At 44.4% G+C, this 16,772-nt stretch overlaps 2 protein-coding genes across 2 annotated transcripts in view; one reads left to right on the top strand and one right to left on the bottom strand.

Annotated features, from left to right (window-relative positions):
- LOC138973445 (dynein axonemal assembly factor 8-like) overlaps window positions 1-16,772 on the top strand; it is a 79,008-nt gene that overhangs the window by 33,817 nt on the left and 28,419 nt on the right. The window contains exons 12-19 of the mRNA XM_070346166.1: window positions 4,355-4,623; window positions 6,008-6,211; window positions 6,792-6,968; window positions 8,101-8,638; window positions 9,112-9,312; window positions 12,403-12,597; window positions 13,133-13,239; window positions 14,335-14,467. Coding sequence (XP_070202267.1) covers window positions 4,355-4,623; window positions 6,008-6,211; window positions 6,792-6,968; window positions 8,101-8,638; window positions 9,112-9,312; window positions 12,403-12,597; window positions 13,133-13,239; window positions 14,335-14,467 — 1,824 coding nt within the window. The remainder of the gene's footprint in view (window positions 1-4,354; window positions 4,624-6,007; window positions 6,212-6,791; window positions 6,969-8,100; window positions 8,639-9,111; window positions 9,313-12,402; window positions 12,598-13,132; window positions 13,240-14,334; window positions 14,468-16,772) is intronic.
- LOC138973446 (uncharacterized) lies at window positions 1,174-3,573 on the bottom strand. The gene is made up of 2 exons (XM_070346167.1): window positions 3,076-3,573; window positions 1,174-2,123 (listed from the first exon to the last, which is right to left on the bottom strand). The coding sequence occupies exons 1-2, from the start codon at window positions 3,115-3,117 to the stop codon at window positions 1,179-1,181; spliced, it is 987 nt and encodes a 328-aa protein (XP_070202268.1). The 5' UTR covers window positions 3,118-3,573; the 3' UTR covers window positions 1,174-1,178.

The raw sequence follows: 16,772 nt of genomic DNA, 5'->3' as shown, positions 1-16,772 counted from the left end.
AACTCGCGTTCTAGCAAAACCTCCACCCAGAATGGTGAGTCAGGGATATCATTTGGTGTCAGCAGTGCGCAAAGCACCAAACCTTATTACAATTAAATCACCAAAACCTCATACAAATTGCTCTGCACAACTCGCGTTCTAGCAAAACCTCCACCCAGAATGGCGAGTCAGGGATATCATTTGGTGTCAGCAGTGCGCAAGGCCCTCAAACTCATTACAAGTCATTAAAACTTATTACAAATCACTAAAACTTGTTACAAATCACCAAAACTTATTACAAATCACTAAAACTTATTACTAGGGAGGCCCGGCGGCCATTTTCATTTTTAACGTTTTTTCCATAACTTTGGCCATTCATAAATCAACGAATTATGTCTTTATTCTTCTGAAAATGTGTAGATATGCTTAATATAATATTGTCTATGGGATCCGAAAATTTTAGGGATGTAGCTCTATTGGAAATTTAGTTAGGAAGCACCAAAGTCGGGGAAAATGTCCATCACACCAACCCCAGACCACCTTAGAAAAAGTTGTGCAGAGCACTAAACACAAAAAAAGTTCTTTTTCATCCACTGTTTTATTAATTGTACTTATTGAATGTTAAAACGCATGTATATAGAAATTATTTGCGAAAAAAGTAGTTAATGAAGTCAATTTAGCCAAATTAAAAAATGGCCGACATCTTCTGAATACTCTTATTTCTCAGATATGCAGATCTTCACTTTAACATGATTTATTCACCTAATATAAACTTATAATATATCAAATTAAAGGAAATTAGCTGCTCTTCATAGTTAAGACATATTCAATCAGATTTGATGGGGAAAAATATAAATTTTAGTTAGAATAATGAAAAAGTAAATATTACGTCACATAAAAATTCTTTCAAAAACCATTAAAAATAAAAAGTTTGTTCAAAGCAGAGACATCAACGGCAAGTCACAAGGATACTATTTGTTATATGGACCAAACTAAAAGAATAAAGTAACCAAATAAGTCTTAAAAAAAATTAAAAAAAAAAAAAGTTTAAAAAAATCAAACGGCGGATCTGTCAACTCAATTTAGCAGCACAACCAGTGCATAACTTTTTTTTTTAAATCACAAAAGGATAACACCTCCATCATGAAGTACATTAGAACTTTCAATAACATACAGTACTGTATACATGTGCAGCTTAATCACAGCTCGTTTTCATTCTCGCCGGCCTCAAACTGAAGACTCAGATGGTTGAAATCTTTGGTGAGCACCTTACTCTTCTGCACTAGTCCTGCAACTATCTTCTCGTGAACTTTCCTGTCAACAGTTCCTTGTTTGAGAGTTTTACTTTTAATCTTATCTCTCAGGAACTTCACCTTGGTTTCGAGTGCTAGAGTCTTTTTCTCCAGCAGTTTCCTCTCTTTTAGAATTCCCTTGCTGTCCTTTGACATAAAAGATGACAGTTCCTCAATCTTTTCTTCCAGAAAACTGTTCAATCTAAGCTGTCTGTCAAGTCGGTAGGCAAGCAACTCTTTTTCGATATTGCAGCTCACCAAATCCCTGTCGAATAAAGTCTTGCCTTGACGAAGAACAATCTCACAGTCACTCTCCGGCACGTCGACGGCACAAGGAGCAGGGATGGTTGAAGGGGCCGCAGGGGCTGGCTTCTCTGGAACAGCCACTATTCCATCTTGTTCAGAGATGCATTTTGACAAGACGTCAAGTTTCCACACGAAAGGCTGACACAAAAAGTCAAACAAGGCCGAGCAGTTCTTTTCAGTCGGTCGTCTGTTGTAGTTACTCACAAGCTTGACGTAAACCTTTTTCACACGCCCACACTTTGCTTGCACGGAAGTTGGAGACCTGGAGTTGAACGCCTGAGTGGTGAACTTCATCAGCCAGAAGTGAAGAACTTCGAAGTAGCGACTAAGACAGGAGTCGTCCGGAAGAGTAACTTTGCCACACTTCTCCACATTCTCAGCCGAGAGCGTGAGAGAGATGAAGTCCCCATTTGTGATGTCTCGCAGTGTGCCAGCATTCTCCCCCAGTGGTCCTGATTCAGTTGTTAAGCAGCCGCTGAGAAGAGAGGTTCCAGGTACAAGTGAAAACTTGGTTCCAACAGCCTTCTGATCAGGGATGCAAACAATCTGAAAAACAAAAGAACATACATGTAAAACATAAAACAACTATATATTCAAGCCTAAAAAATATTAATAGAAACAAAACATTTTGTCTTTCTTTCTAATTAATTCACATACGACAGTGAAAAGATGTAATAATAATAATAATAATAATAAATGAGCATTTATATAGCGCAACATCATAACTTTACAATTATGCTCTTTGTGCTTGACACATTTAAAATGAAAACACAGTTATACAAGCATTTACATCTACATTCATAGTCAACAACGCTAAATTAAAAGCATACACCATCAAACATACATTACAAAAGATTCTTCCACTAACTAAGTAATAAAAACATGAATAAAATAGGTAGTGAAAAATCACTAAAACAACAAATACACTACATGTAGCAGTGTCTCCAGCTGTATGGTAGTATCCCAAAAAGAACAGGAGTTGATCCCTTATTTACCAATAGTAACAACAACAATTTAAATCATCTGCAGTCATGATTCATATTCAGCAAACTTATTCTTCTACGTACCCGGGTATTCAGCAAACAAAACTGGTACAGTGCTCAGTAGCTATTGTGATATGACACGTTTCATTCCTGAAGTGCCACTCTGATCCATTAGATTTGTTACCATCCAGAAGAAAATATCAAATTTACAGATTTATTGTAAATATCTCATCAATCTTATGTTTAATGAGATTCAGGATGCGTTTACTTAAGGCTTACTTTAAAAAACAAAACACAGCTCGATCAGCGAAACCTCGGGATTGTCCGACAGTGGTATCGCCCAAATACCGGGGATGATGATCTCCACATCAAAATCGAATATGTTGCATCTAAGCCGATTTACAAACACAATTTAACCTTCGATAGCTTGAAACACTAGAACTTAGTTATAATTTGATTTTCATTTAAAACTAATGCATATTTCGACAGAGAAACAGTTCAGATCAAATACATACCCACTCGACGCCCCCACAGCAGTTAGTTGACTCGCCCGCCATTACACATTCTGCAGCTTGGAACACAGCAACTCAGTCTCCACTCGGCTTTGTCAGGAGTGCGATTCGACGCTCAAATTCTCGTCTTGAAAACGCTCGCGTTAAAAAACCGCTCCGATTACAAATGAGAAACTTTGGCACAAGAAAATTCAAGATGTTGACGATCAATAGCGATGCGTTGAACTTCGAACGATGAATGGAACAACTGTGAGCTCTTCGTTTGAAGATGGTTCGTGTGTGATATGCTACAGTGCTTCCCATTGGTTCAACGCTTGATATGACGTAAACAAAGGGGAGATCGTTACTTGTGCCAAGTTTCATTGGTGAATTATTTATAGTTTGCAAACGCGAACCAACCAAAAACGGGTTGTTTTGGGACCGATTTAGAACAAAGCCGTGGCTTGGGGCCAAATCGCTGCACAGCGAGCCAGCGGCTAAGTCCGACGCACGCGCGCGACGCTTTGGGGCATTTTACACATCTAAATACAACTATGTTAACACATTTTTTGCACATCAAACTTAGATGAGTGTACTAAGATGACTATACTCAAGAGCAATCATACTTTATTTGTTTCTAATAAAACTTCAAATAAGCACAATTTTGAGTTGAAAACAGCTCTTTGTACTCTCTGCTTGACTGCCGGGGCCGCGGAGAGCGTGAGCCTCCCTATCATTACAAATCACTAAAACTTATTACAAATCACCAAAACTTTATACAAATCACCAAAACGTTTTGCAAATCAGCGCTTAAAAGTTCAGCCTCAGTGTTCAGTTTGTTCAGCCCAACATGTGCAAGTAATATGTCTTTTGGCATCACTGATGTACTTTTGGACATTTTTCTTTTTTATGTGTGTATTTTTCAATTTGAATGTAGTTTGTATACCGCCCTGAGACTGCTGAATAATGGCAAAGAGCTCTATAAAAGAAAACTTTATTATCATTATTATTACAGGATAAACAACCCCCTCCCCCCCCCCCCCCCCCCCCCCCCCCCCCCCCTTTGTCGCTGCCCTACACGCCACCAGGCGTGAAAGGCAGTAAGTAAGTAAGTCTCCCCCCGCCCCAATTTAAGACTTCCTCCTTTTAAAGGCCTTACTTTTTCAGATGTTCCATTCACAACCAGTGCACATTTACCTCCATTTTAAGACTCCCTCCTATTTCAGACCCGAATTTCTTAGATTTTTGGAGTTTGCAAAAAAGGGGGATTCCACTGTATTATCACAAGTTACCTCCCTTGCAGTGATCAACGCCTTGCCCAAGAGTTACCTGTCCCTGATCTGCTGGCTGGTCAGCCTTATCCCCCATGACTTTCACCTGGTCAAGCAGTGGCTGGAGTGTCCAGAGGAGGGCGTTGACCACTACCCCGAGGGCTTCCCCCCGTTCCACGTCATCGGCCTGCAGCAGTTGTTGGTGGATGGAAACCTGTGTCTGGCCATCGCTATCTGTCCCTCCCCCATCTTCATGTTCCAGAAAGACGATCGCAGGGATAGGCTGCTGAAGAAGGGAAAGGTGGGGATGTTTTAAGAAGTCTGTGTGTGTGTGGTTGTGGGATGAGTACCGTATTTGACGGACTACAAGCCACGACTTTTTAAAAAAAAAATCGCATTGCGGCTTATAAAAAGATGCGGCTAAAACGTTACCTAAACTTGAATAGCATTCACCTAATGGAAGTCGCCGCGGATTTTCATTTCGCTCGATTAGCGATTACCGGTACTTTATTAGCTCTCTACTCAAGACTCGGCGCTTTTCTCTTTCTTTCGCGAATCTTCGTTTGTCAACAAGTCGTCGTGACAAGATAGCGTACAGAGAAACACCGGATGTATCAGGATCTCGCGCGCACGAGATTTCGTTTTTTTGTGTCTCGCGATAGTTGGAGGAGCGAGAGCCGCCATGTTGTGTTTTCGTCTGCTCGAAATGTGCGCAAAAGTCGTAAATCATCCCAAAAAAGCTTATTCTGGGCGGGACTACATGATTGTGTGTGTTGGTTACACATTGTGTGTGTGATATTTTTCTTCAAACTTTTTCACTTTTCTTCTTTGTTTCACTTGTTTATTCTCAGAGCCTATTTCGCCAAATGCCGTACTTTCGTTTGCCTGTTTGTTTTGATTGATTGACACGATCTGATTATATTTTTTTCGACGGCGGCTAATATAGTGACGCGGCCTATACGTGGCTCGTCCCAATTTTTTTGTTGAAAGTCGGGGGTGCGGCTTATAAAACGGTGCGTCTTGTAATCCGTCAAATACGGTAATGGGATTCATGTGGGTGTGGGTGTGTGTGTCTGGCCATCGCTATCTGTCCCTCCCCTATCTTCATGTTCCACAAAGATGATTGCAGGGATAGGCTGCTCAAGAAGAGAAAGGTGGGGATGGATGAAGGAATTGTGTGTGTGTGTGTGTGTGTGTGTGTGTGTGTGTGTGCTTTGGATGGGTGAGGGGATTGTTTGGGTGTGTGTTTGTGTGTGTGTGTGTTTATTTGTTTGTGTGTGTGGGTGTGTGTGTGTTTGTTTATGTGTGTGTGTGGGGGGGGGGGATGGGGGCGGACGGACAGATGGACACACAGACTCACAGACAGAAAAGACAGAGACATTGCTCACATTGGGGTTTTCATTATGGCCACAGTTTCAGAGAGCGAGGATGGTGCATCGGAAAGAATAAGAAGGCAGTCTTAAGTTCTATACTCTCGGTCAGTTTTCTCAGCCTCACTTAACTTGCTTCTCTCGTTATGTATAATGTATACTTTTATCACTGTTTCCTTTCTTATTCTCAACTGTGTGCACACGTCATGGGTGTAGCTATTGATAATATACACCAGCTGTTTATCAGAATACAATGTAGCACATTCGTTTCCACCCAGGCTCAGATTTTCATTTCTTTTGACCTGACTTTTGCAGAAAGGAGACGAAACCACAAGGTTCTACAAATTTGTGGACACCTTCATTTCCCGAAACTCTCTCTCCACGGTCATCTCTTGGCCTCGTTACCTCGGTAACGAACCGGCGGAGGAAGAGGAAGAGTTGTCAGAGTACCAGATTCCCTTGACCTTTTCCTACCCCCATCTGCCGTTCCTGGGCAAACCCATGTCAGCCTACATGCAGGTTTGTCTTTGCCAGTTTGTGTGTTTATCACATTGATGTGTAAGTTGACCTGTGTCTGTGGGTTCATCGGTTTGTTGACTTTTTTCTTTGTCTCTCTCGCTGTGTGTGTGTGTGTGTTTGCGTGTTTGTGTGTGTGTGTGTGCGAACGTGCATGCAGTCTAAGAGATAGTATCCATGTCCCACCCCATAGATAGTCACCACAGTGGCACATAACAGACCTCGGTCATTCTGCTATAAGTGCAGGTGACCGATTACACCTAATCACACGACTCTTGTTGCCAGGGCCTGCATTAAAACTTTGGAAAAATTGCTGAAACGTGTTTGCCAAAAACAGTAAACCCTAGTAGCATCAATATAGATGTTGTTAATAGTAGCTGTTAGATAATATTAATATTATAGAAAAAAAATGATGTTAGTGTTCCAGCAGTGTGCCATGTTTACAGCTGTGTGTGAAGCAACATTACTTTTTGGGCAAAAAAGAATTCCTGATATTGTTACCCAAATTACCCATCAATGGGATAATAAAGCAAATGAAATGAAAAAATGAAAATCACTGATGCATTCAAAATGGTGACCACAGTTGCACAAAGACCCGGGAGCTGTGGAGTCCATCTTCAACAAAGACGTGGGGTTCTTCTGGCAGACGGTGGATTCGCAGGAGAGCGGGTACCAGTACCGCCAGAAGGATGCTGGAGGGGAGAACACTCCGCAGAACACCCTTTTCCTCCTGTCCAAACAGGCGCTGTTCAGGCCGCAGGTAAGCTAGTACGCTTATGTTGCCGCCCTTTTCTGTGTAGAGTATGGCTTGTAACTTCTATTGAGTGTCACATTACCTGCTATTCCGACTTGGTCGTGTGACAGACGTTTTCTTCCACACGAGCTAATCGAGTGTGGAAGAAAACTCTGTCACACGACCAAATCGGAATAGCATTTATGTCTCACAGCTTCAACAGAGGAGAGAACAAACACGTTTTGTGTACTCAAGCTTGACAAACCTAAACACAGGAGCAGCCATTGTGGAGAGATCTACTTTTTGACGGAAGTGACCGAACAACTGTGAATGACGTCTCGGTATATGTGAATGACGTCACAGTCATCGTCACAGTCTGTATCTTTTGAAGCATCACATTCTTCATGACGTCTTTCTGTGTCTGCATCCGCGAAATGTTTGTTCATTCCGGAATCTTTGTCATCTATGTTCAGAACTCTGTCCTTATAGTGTCAGACTAACAGGCCTTCTGAGCGAGCCACTTTCCAAGGGCAGCTAAATTCGCCTATGGAAACAGTACTGTCGTCTGGGATACCGTTTTCAGTATTCTGAGCGTTGAAGAATTTGTAAAGAGAAGAAACGATAACAGCAGGAAAAATAAAAGTCGTGTGTGCATTTTTTGGCTTTTGGAGGGACGATTTTGAGTTTGAATCCGTTCTTGCCATGCTCCTAAAGCGTGTAACATACAATCTTGCACACGTTTGCTTTAGTAGTGGCAAAGAAGGAAAGCGTGTGACATATCACTATCGTCATGTATGGAACAAGTGACTAGATGAGAAGAACTAGAACGCTCTTCATCTAGTCCAAACAGGCGCTGTTCAGGCCGCAGGTGAGCTAGTACGATTATGTTGCCGTCCCTTTTTGACTCACCTGAGTAATCAGGAGAGTCTTAGGAGTGAGCAGTGTTAGGTGGTCTTCTATTGGGGTAGGGTAGGGGTCTTAAAAGGTAGGAGGTCTTATCTTTTATATACACTATAATGGAACATGCCAAAGGGAACTTGTGATCGGAAGGCCGCAGAAAAGAGAGTCTTAAAAGGGAGGAAATCTTGAATTGGGGGGTCTAAAATGGGGGTTCCACTGTAAATGAAATCATCCTTATTCTTTTGTGTCCACATTACAGGTTGTCCACGAGACGCTGTTCCGCGTGGTGAGTCAGAGCCTGGACATCTCAGGTCTCCGCGTCCTCTACCCCTCCTCCGACACCTCTCCGGAGCACAGGAACATCAACTCCCCTTTCCCTGCATGCTTCAGTGCTGTTCCCTCCCCTGGGTCCAGCACCGAGGGCATCACTCCGGTGCTGGCGGTGGCCGTGCGCGGACCCCACGCTCGTATCCGACTGACATCCATCATCGGGCCGATGGACTTTACCCTGGCCAAGAAAACAGACCCGTACTCCCTGACGGCACTTTTCGGCAACCCCAAGACGGGGCTGCAGATTTTCTGCCCCCGGAACCTGGAACGGGCCAAAACTGAGCTGGTGCGATGGTTCGGGGGTCGAGCCCCAGAGAAGGGAAGCATGGCAGTTGGTTTGCCGTATAAGTTGAAGGAGTATGACTATTCGGTGGGCGGTGTTGGCGGTGGTGGTGGTGGTGGGGTGTCGTCTTCTGGCGCTTCTGCAGCTGGGAGAGGGAAGAAGGGAAAGAGAGGAAGCAGTGGAGGTGAGATTTTGTGTGTGTGTGGGGGTGGGGGGTATGTCATTCTGAATGTGAGTGTGGTGTGGGGTGTGGGGGGGGGTTGGGGGGGGGGGTTGGGGGAGGGGGGTGTATGCATATGTCTGTATGTGGGCGTGTGAACCTCGATCTCTTCCAAATCCTCGTGCAATCTCTTACGTCAAAGCAAAGAAACGTCACTCTGGAGAGTATAGCGTGACGTGTTAGTTCTAAAAATTCATCGAGGGGAATTAGCGAGCGCAATTTTTTTTTCGTAATGACGTTTGTCTCAGTGACTTTGGCATCATAAGCAATGGAAAAACAGGTCCATGCCAGACTAGCTTGACATGACCTCATTTACATGATATACACACGTGTGGTTTGAACAATATTGTTATCTAATGAGTGATCTCTCTCACGTATGTAGGATGATTAATTTTATCAGTGGGATTTGTATCCTTATCATACGTGGATTTTTTCAGACCCATTGCTGGAACCCAAGCCTTCACGGCCACCGGCTGCTTTGACGGCCACCACGCTTAGTCACGTTGTCATGGTGATATCCCCCATCGTACCCATCTGGGTCTTAGGCTTTCTTGTGTCTCTCATGCAGCAGAAAGCCGCCTTTCAACCGAGGGGCATCCGCCGTCTTTGCTTGTCTGTCAAGAAAGCTAACACTCTGGGTAAGAAAATAGGCTGTGTTACTTTTTTGATTCACCTGAGTAGTGAGGGTAAGTTTTGTGTGTACAGTGGAGTCCGGGTACAACGAATCTCAAGGGAGATACATTTTAGTTCGTTATATCAGTAATTGGCTGTAGAGTTTTCAACCCTAAATGGCCTCAAGACAAGCACCTTCAAATGATCGTCCCATCGATCTTTCCTTGGAGAGTACAATCTCGGCATGTTTTCAACAGCTTCATAATATAATCCATAGAGAGAGGCAAACTAACAGCGGGAGGTGCATGAAAAGCGTCAGTTTTCACGATAAAACTTTGACTCGCTCATTCACGGGACATAACTGCACTCCCGACTGTCCATAGTGTTGAGCAATTTAGGAGACTTCACTGCCTGAGGAGAGTATTGATTCAAACGAACGCGTGGTTCTATATTGCGTCACTTGGTCACGGATCGGAGAAAACAACAGTTCCAGATTTCGAAACCATGTTCGTCAGCCATTGTTTTTAGCAAGACAGACCACATGTGCACGAGCTTCGCTGACGTACATCGCAAAATGTCATGACGTCACTACTGTCCCCGGTACAAGAGACTATTTGGGACATAACGTGTTAATACGCTACGCCGACACCAAGGTCTGAGAACAACACTACTTATACAGTGGAACTCCCCCTCCCCCCAATTTCAGACTCCCTCCTTTTTCAGACCTTGTTTCAGGACCTAGCATTGTAAGCCGTTCGGCGTACTTTATGCCGAAATAACATCTCCAGTACGCGGAATTCGATTTGGTGTACGCCGAAATTCAAAAACCTGTTACAGTGGAACCCCTCACAACGACCCCCCTCTCTAAGGACTACCCCGCCACAATGACCCTTTTTTTTTAACCGATGTTTTTCCTTATATAGTTGTCACCAGTGTAGCGACCACCCCGCTCTAACGTCTAAGGACCGACCTAACAGCTTGTGTAACGACTTTGTCAGACAAAGCCAAGACTCAGTCAGCGTAACGCATCACTGACAAACCGGTTATAACCAGTTATAACCGTCCTGCGTAAGCAAAGGCACTAATTAACCGCTGAGAGGTGTGATGGTTGGGTGGGCTGAGTAAACATCACAAACCAATCATCGAGAAAACAAACTCACGTGACCAACACACACCGTTCAATTCAGTCAGAATAGACAGTCTTTGGACAGAAGAGCAGTGGAGATCGACATGACGTCTACAAAGAAAAGAAAATATTTAACTCTCGAAAGTGAATGTTGTGAACAGACACAAAAAGGGAGAAACTGCCATCGCAATTGCAAAAAGTCTTGATGTTGGAAAATCGCAAATTCAAAGAATTATCCAACTCCAAGAAAACATTCTGAAAAAGGTGGGGAAGTGGTGACAAGGCAGTGAACGCACTCACCATGCACTGACATCATACGAAAGCAGCCACTCAAACACAGCACAGAGGCAGGTGTGCAGATGCTTTGTGAGAATAAGCGTTGAAAACCAGTTTGAATAAAAAACCAGCAGATAGAGCCGCATGTCATAATCATTCTTCTTGTCTGGCTTTATTGACTGCATGCCGATCTTGTGGCAGTGACTTTTCACTCTTCAGTCGGACTGTACACAAACCGTGCCGCTCTCACTCTCCCTCACTGACTTCCCTAAGCCCTGACAACTGATCCTTGGAAATTGTTTGGAAGAGTACACCTCTCTATTTCTCTCCAATGCTCTTCCTGCTGACTTCAGTGACACCGGACACCCCACTGAGTTTAGCCAGCTACACCCCCCCCCTCTCTCTCTCTCTCCCCCCAGCCATGTACTGTTTGGTGCTATGGCCAGAGAGGTGTCACCGGCTAATTGAGGCCAGCTGCACTGTTCACTCAGAGCAAAACTAGTTGACTGTGTCTAACTTTTGACAAAGCAACACAACTGAAGGGTTCACAAATTAGGTAACCGACTCACTGGTCAAGGCTGCAGGGAAACAAGAGTATCTTGTCAATGAAAGAGGTTACACACAGATCTATACGCGATGCTGAGAACGGTGGCCGATTTTTCACTCTCTTTCTCGGAGGGCCTTCATCATTGCAGGGACTGCTGTAAAGAAATGCTTGCTCAGAAACTAACTCTTTTTGCATTGAAACATGCACCAGAACTGGTGGACACCATCGACAATGTCAAACATGACATCGAAGCAGTTTGCTTGAGGAAACGGTCGTCAGCAACTCAAACTTCTCTGTTTTCTTTTTTTAAGAAAATCTGAGGTGACTTTCTTTGTGGCCCCGCCCCCTCCCTCTGTAAGGACCCCCCTCCATAAGGACCGATTTTTGTCAACATTTTCAAGGTCGCTAGAGAGGGGTTCCACTGTATTCCCAAACGGTAAACCCAAACAGTCCCAGCTTTCATTTTGTGCGCCGTTCGGTTCAATTCTCAATCGGTTTGACAGTTTGCTTGAGCAGGCACTTCCTCTGGCATCACGCGAGCATGCTTTGTGCCGGTGTTTTGTGGCTCTAGACTTGAAATAATGTCTCGAAGCGACATTGTTGAACGTGGTCAGCCAACACTAACAAATCTTCAAATTCGGGGGGCTTTGCCCCTGGACCCCACTGGGGGCCTCCTGCGGCCCCCAGATCCCCGCCTTTGTAAGCTGAACTCACTTTTTCCAATGCTAGGCCCTGTTGTTTTTTCAGACTTTCTGTTCATAACCTCTGTAAAATTACACCCATTTTCATTCGGACTCCCTCCTTTTTATGACCTGATTTTCTCATGATTTTTAGAGGTCGTAAAAGGGGGGTTCCACAACTCGTACAAGAGACTATTTGGGACATTAACCTTTAGCACTCCGCATATTTTTCGGCATTGTCTCCCCTGCAGCCAGATTATTTTCTAGGTTGGCTTTTAGCACGACAGTACATACACAAAAACACCTCTTCGTGAATTTCCGACACCCTATGCAAGGCGGCTACTATCGCCGCTGGCTGCAGGAGAGAGGTGTCGCTCTGCACTCATAATCGCCATTGGCGTGGTAAAGGTTAAGTGTCAATATGCTTCGACGAGACCAAGGCCTGAGGACAACACTGCTGACAGATTTGTTAATTCTTCTTTCACAGGCGTTCCTTCGGCGGTGCACTCTTTCTTCTGCCCTGGCGTCAACCTGGACGTGGCCGACATCGACAGCGGGAAGCAGCAGCAGGAGAGTTGCTCCCCTTGCACCCTGCTGCTGCTGGAGCGAGAGAACGCCTCGCATCACGCTTCCTCCCTGGTGCGGATCCTGGTCAACGAGCTGAAGAGTGAAAACATCGTGGGTGAGTGGCTAGTGGTGTGGGTGAGTGGCTATTGTGGTGAGGGCGAGTGGCTAGTGTTGTGCTTATTCTCAAACCTTCAGGAATTCCTCTTGTCTTTGACTTGCAGGGATGAAAGTACCCATTGGAAAATTCAGAATTCCACATTTTAAAATTCCTTTTGGGAAATTCAGAATTCTGCATGTGAAATTCCCAGTGGGGAATTTGGAATTTCAGTTTTGGAAATTCCCATTGGGAAATCCGGAATCCAAATTTTGACATTACCATTCGAAAATGCGGACATCCGGATTTTGAAAATGGTGTCAGGATAGGTTTCTGGATTGCGGAAAACCAAAATCAGGCAGAAACTTTTTAAGGTGCAATGATTTTTGGCTCTTATTTGCTTGTAGTGGCCCAAAATTGTGCCACAAATAATTAAAATGCTTTCATTTTTGGGTGGATTTGCCTCCTGGATCCCAAGATTGAGCACTGCTTCCCCCCCACCCCCTCCTCACCCCCCCCCACTCCCTGGCCAAAGCTGATTTGATGTTGTTTTCAGAGCGAATGGAGGACAGAGCCATCAGCAAGTTTGACCTGATCCACCTGTTCCACACCACCGACTACTCTGACTCTCTGCTCGTCTCACTTGGCGGTGACTTCAGCAAGGTACGTACAGCCTTTTTCCCCACTGAGAATACCAGCATTTTCAAAATGACACGCACACGAAATCAGCGTTTCTGCCTGAATGGCAGGGTCAAAACGGTAAAAAAATCCACTCGGGCAAAAAAACATGTGAGTGAAGGTGGGAGTTTCAGCCCATAAACGAAGAAGAAGAAGAAGGAAGACACGCACACATGCACACAACATTGAAGTTGAGGTTCCGGAAGCCTCTAGGTACAGAGCTTTTGAGGGGAGCCCTTTGACACCCATGTGTGATTGGTTCTTCTTACGTTTTGACCTTATGTGAGAGTTGTTTGTCCTGTTTCACTGTGCGACTTCTGTCTTGTGTGTGGCGCACGTTATATGTCAAAGCAGCACCCCCCTGATATGGCCCTTCGTGGTCGGCTGGGCGTTAAGCAAACAAGCTATTTCGGTCTGCCAGTCTTGAGTCAATTTGACCCTGTGTGGGATTTGTCCTGTTTTGTTTTTTTAGGTTTGATGCATTCTGTGATTTGTTCTGTTTCAGTGCATGCCCATGCAGTTTTGATCCCATGTGTGACCTGTCTGGTTTCGGTGTCCCAGTTTTGACTCATTCTGTGAAAACATATACCATACTGTTCATTGGTACATTTTGATTTTGAAATTGTTTCCATCTCCCCCATGCAGACGAATCGCTATCCTATGAACTTACAAGTTTTAGCGGTTAAATTGTCTCAGTCTTTGATTTTTCGTGTTTCAGTGTCCATGTTTTGACCCAATGTGTCATTTGTCCTGTTACTCTTATTTTTTCTTCTCTAGGTTTGATGCAGTCTGTGTGATTTGTCTAGTTTCAGTGCCCATGCAGTGTCTCAATTTTGACCAGTTGTGTGGTTTGTCCTTGAAGGAAAATATATACCATTCCCAGTTTTGAGCCCATGTGTCATTTATCCTGCTTCAGTGCCCCAGTTTTGACCCCATGTGTCATTTATCCTGCTTCAGTGCCCCAGTTTTGACCCCATGTGTCATTTATCCTGCTTCAGTGCCCCAGTTTTGACCCCATGTAATATTTGTCCTGTTAGAGTGTCTCAATTTTGACATAGTCTGTGATTTGTGGTGTTTCAGTGTCCGAGTTTTGACCCGATGTGTGACATGCGCGGCCCGATGCGCCCCCTGTACAGCAACAAGGAGCTGGAACAGGTGGTGGTCCTCATCCTGCTGGGCAAGGACCTCCTGAAGGACTGGGGCAGTTTTTTGCGTGAGTTGTCATTTGAAGGCACAGCGGCCAATTTCGGCATAGCATATGCAACGCTTTAAGACCAATGAATTGCTATGCTGTTACGCCAAGCTTAGAATTAAGTAGATGTGCAACGCCAAGGCACTGCATACCCCAGCGAAAGACAAACCTCTCTCTCTCTCTCTCTCTCTCTCTCTCTCTCTCTCTCTCTCTCTCTCTCTCTCTCTCTCTCTCTCTCTCTCTCTCTCTCTCTCTCTCTCTCAAAAACACACACACACACACACGCACACACACACACACCCCAAGTCACACACGCACACATACACACACTCACTCACACGCACTCACTCACTCTCTCACAAAAACTTCATACACACAAAACACACACCCATACGCACATATGGACAGACGGACATACACACCTTTACAAACACACATACACGCACACACTTACACTTATGCACACACACACACACCACACACACACTCACACACGAGTACATACTCATGCACGCGTGCGCGCACACACACACACACACAAATACACACACACACACACACACCCCACACACACTCACACACACACGAGTACAGACTCGTGCACGCGTGCACACACACACACAAATACACACACACACACACACACACACACACACACACACACACACACACACACACACTCACACACACACACGAGTACAGACTCATGCACGCGTGCACACACACACACACACACACACACACACACACATACACACACAAATACACACACACATATACACACACCACACACACACTCACACACACACGAGTACAGACTCATGCACGCGTGCGCGCGCACACACACACACACACACACACACACACACACACACACACACACACACACACACACACACACACACACACACACACACACACACACACACACACACAAACAGTAACACTAACACATGTGCACAAAATGAACACAAACACACACACCGCGCGAGAGAGAAAGACTACAGGGAGGCATGACGTCATGATGCATTAATTGACGTCAAAGACTTTCGACCGTGACGTATTCTTCTTACGCGAGCTTTATCCATAGACTTGGAAACTACGGAATTTCTACCCGTCCAAAGCGGCCTTGGGTGGCGTTTGCTCAAAAAATGGGGGCGCCAATTTTACCCACCGTATTTTTGTTAGTATGGTCCCAATTTTTGGTGAACTTCCATCTCCAACTGTGGCCCATTTTCGGGCACAAAGAATCCTTCTTTATCATGTATTATTCGGTATGCACATTTCTCAAATCGATTACAGTATAGCGTTCACGGGATACCTCCAGCTTCGCTGGGATTACTACTACTACTACTACTACTACTACTAACTGGCACGGTTGGCCTAGTGGTAAGGCGTCCGCCCCGTGATCGGGAGGTCGTGGGTTCGAACCCCGGCCGGGTCATACCTAAGACTTTAAAATTGGCAATCTAGTGGCTGCTCCGCCTGGCGTCTGGCATTATGGGGTTAGTGCTAGGACTGGTTGGTCCGGTGTCAGAATAATGTGAGTGGGTGAGACATGAAGCCTGTGCTGCGACTTCTGTCTTGTGTGTGGCGCACGTTATATGTCAGAGCAGCACGTGGTCGGCTGGGCGGTGAGCAAACAAACAAACAAACTACTACTACTACTACTACTACTACTACTACTACTAAATCACTTTTCTATAGCGCAAGTCCCGATTCACAGCTCCAATTGCTACGTTCACTTATATTGTTTGACCCTTATGTGTTTGCAGCAATAGACATTATATCCTTGCCTTATATGTGAACAGCTCAGATCATGGGTCAATGAAGTGTTGCACAGACGTCAAAAATAAAGTACAAGATATTGCACTGTAAGTGGTACCACACTGTTGCATAGTGTCTGTAGGAAGCTACAAGGTGAAAATAGAAAAAAGAAAAACACGATTCTTGACTTTAATAGGCTTTTTTCTGCTCGTAAACACACATTCTTCTAGCATCACAGCATGCCCCATTATTGCGGTTAAAACACCAATTACATTTGTTTTGAATAAAACTCACAAGTTTACAAGAAAAATTTAGAGACTTGTATCAATTAGGTATATACTTAGTTTGACTTTTGCAAAACTAAGGAATTACACATTTAATTGAATCAGTCAGACAGACGGAAACACAGAGAGACAGACAGAGGGCAAAACGAAATCTGAGAAAGAAACCCCTTTAACATGTTTACCATGTTTGAAATAAAACGTCGCAAGGGGAAGCCATAATTTATCACCTTTCAGTATGACGTCATGTGCTTGTTCCACACTTGAAATGACGTGTT

This window comes from Littorina saxatilis, linkage group LG8, assembly GCF_037325665.1.
Source record: "Littorina saxatilis isolate snail1 linkage group LG8, US_GU_Lsax_2.0, whole genome shotgun sequence".
NCBI classification, from domain to species: domain Eukaryota; kingdom Metazoa; phylum Mollusca; class Gastropoda; order Littorinimorpha; family Littorinidae; genus Littorina; species Littorina saxatilis.
The sequence above is the reverse complement of the archived record's forward strand: the minus strand, read 5'-3'. Positions and strand labels throughout refer to the sequence as shown.

Excerpts from the sequence above, each read along its gene's own strand:
- LOC138973446 (XM_070346167.1), bottom strand. The coding sequence starts at position 3,117 with ATGGCGGGCGAGTCAACTAACTGCTGTGGGGGCGTCGAGTGG. Across the intron at positions 2,124-3,075 it reads GCTGTGGGGGCGTCGAGTGG|ATTGTTTGCATCCCTGATCA; the intron begins GTATGTATTTGA and ends TTTGTTTTTCAG.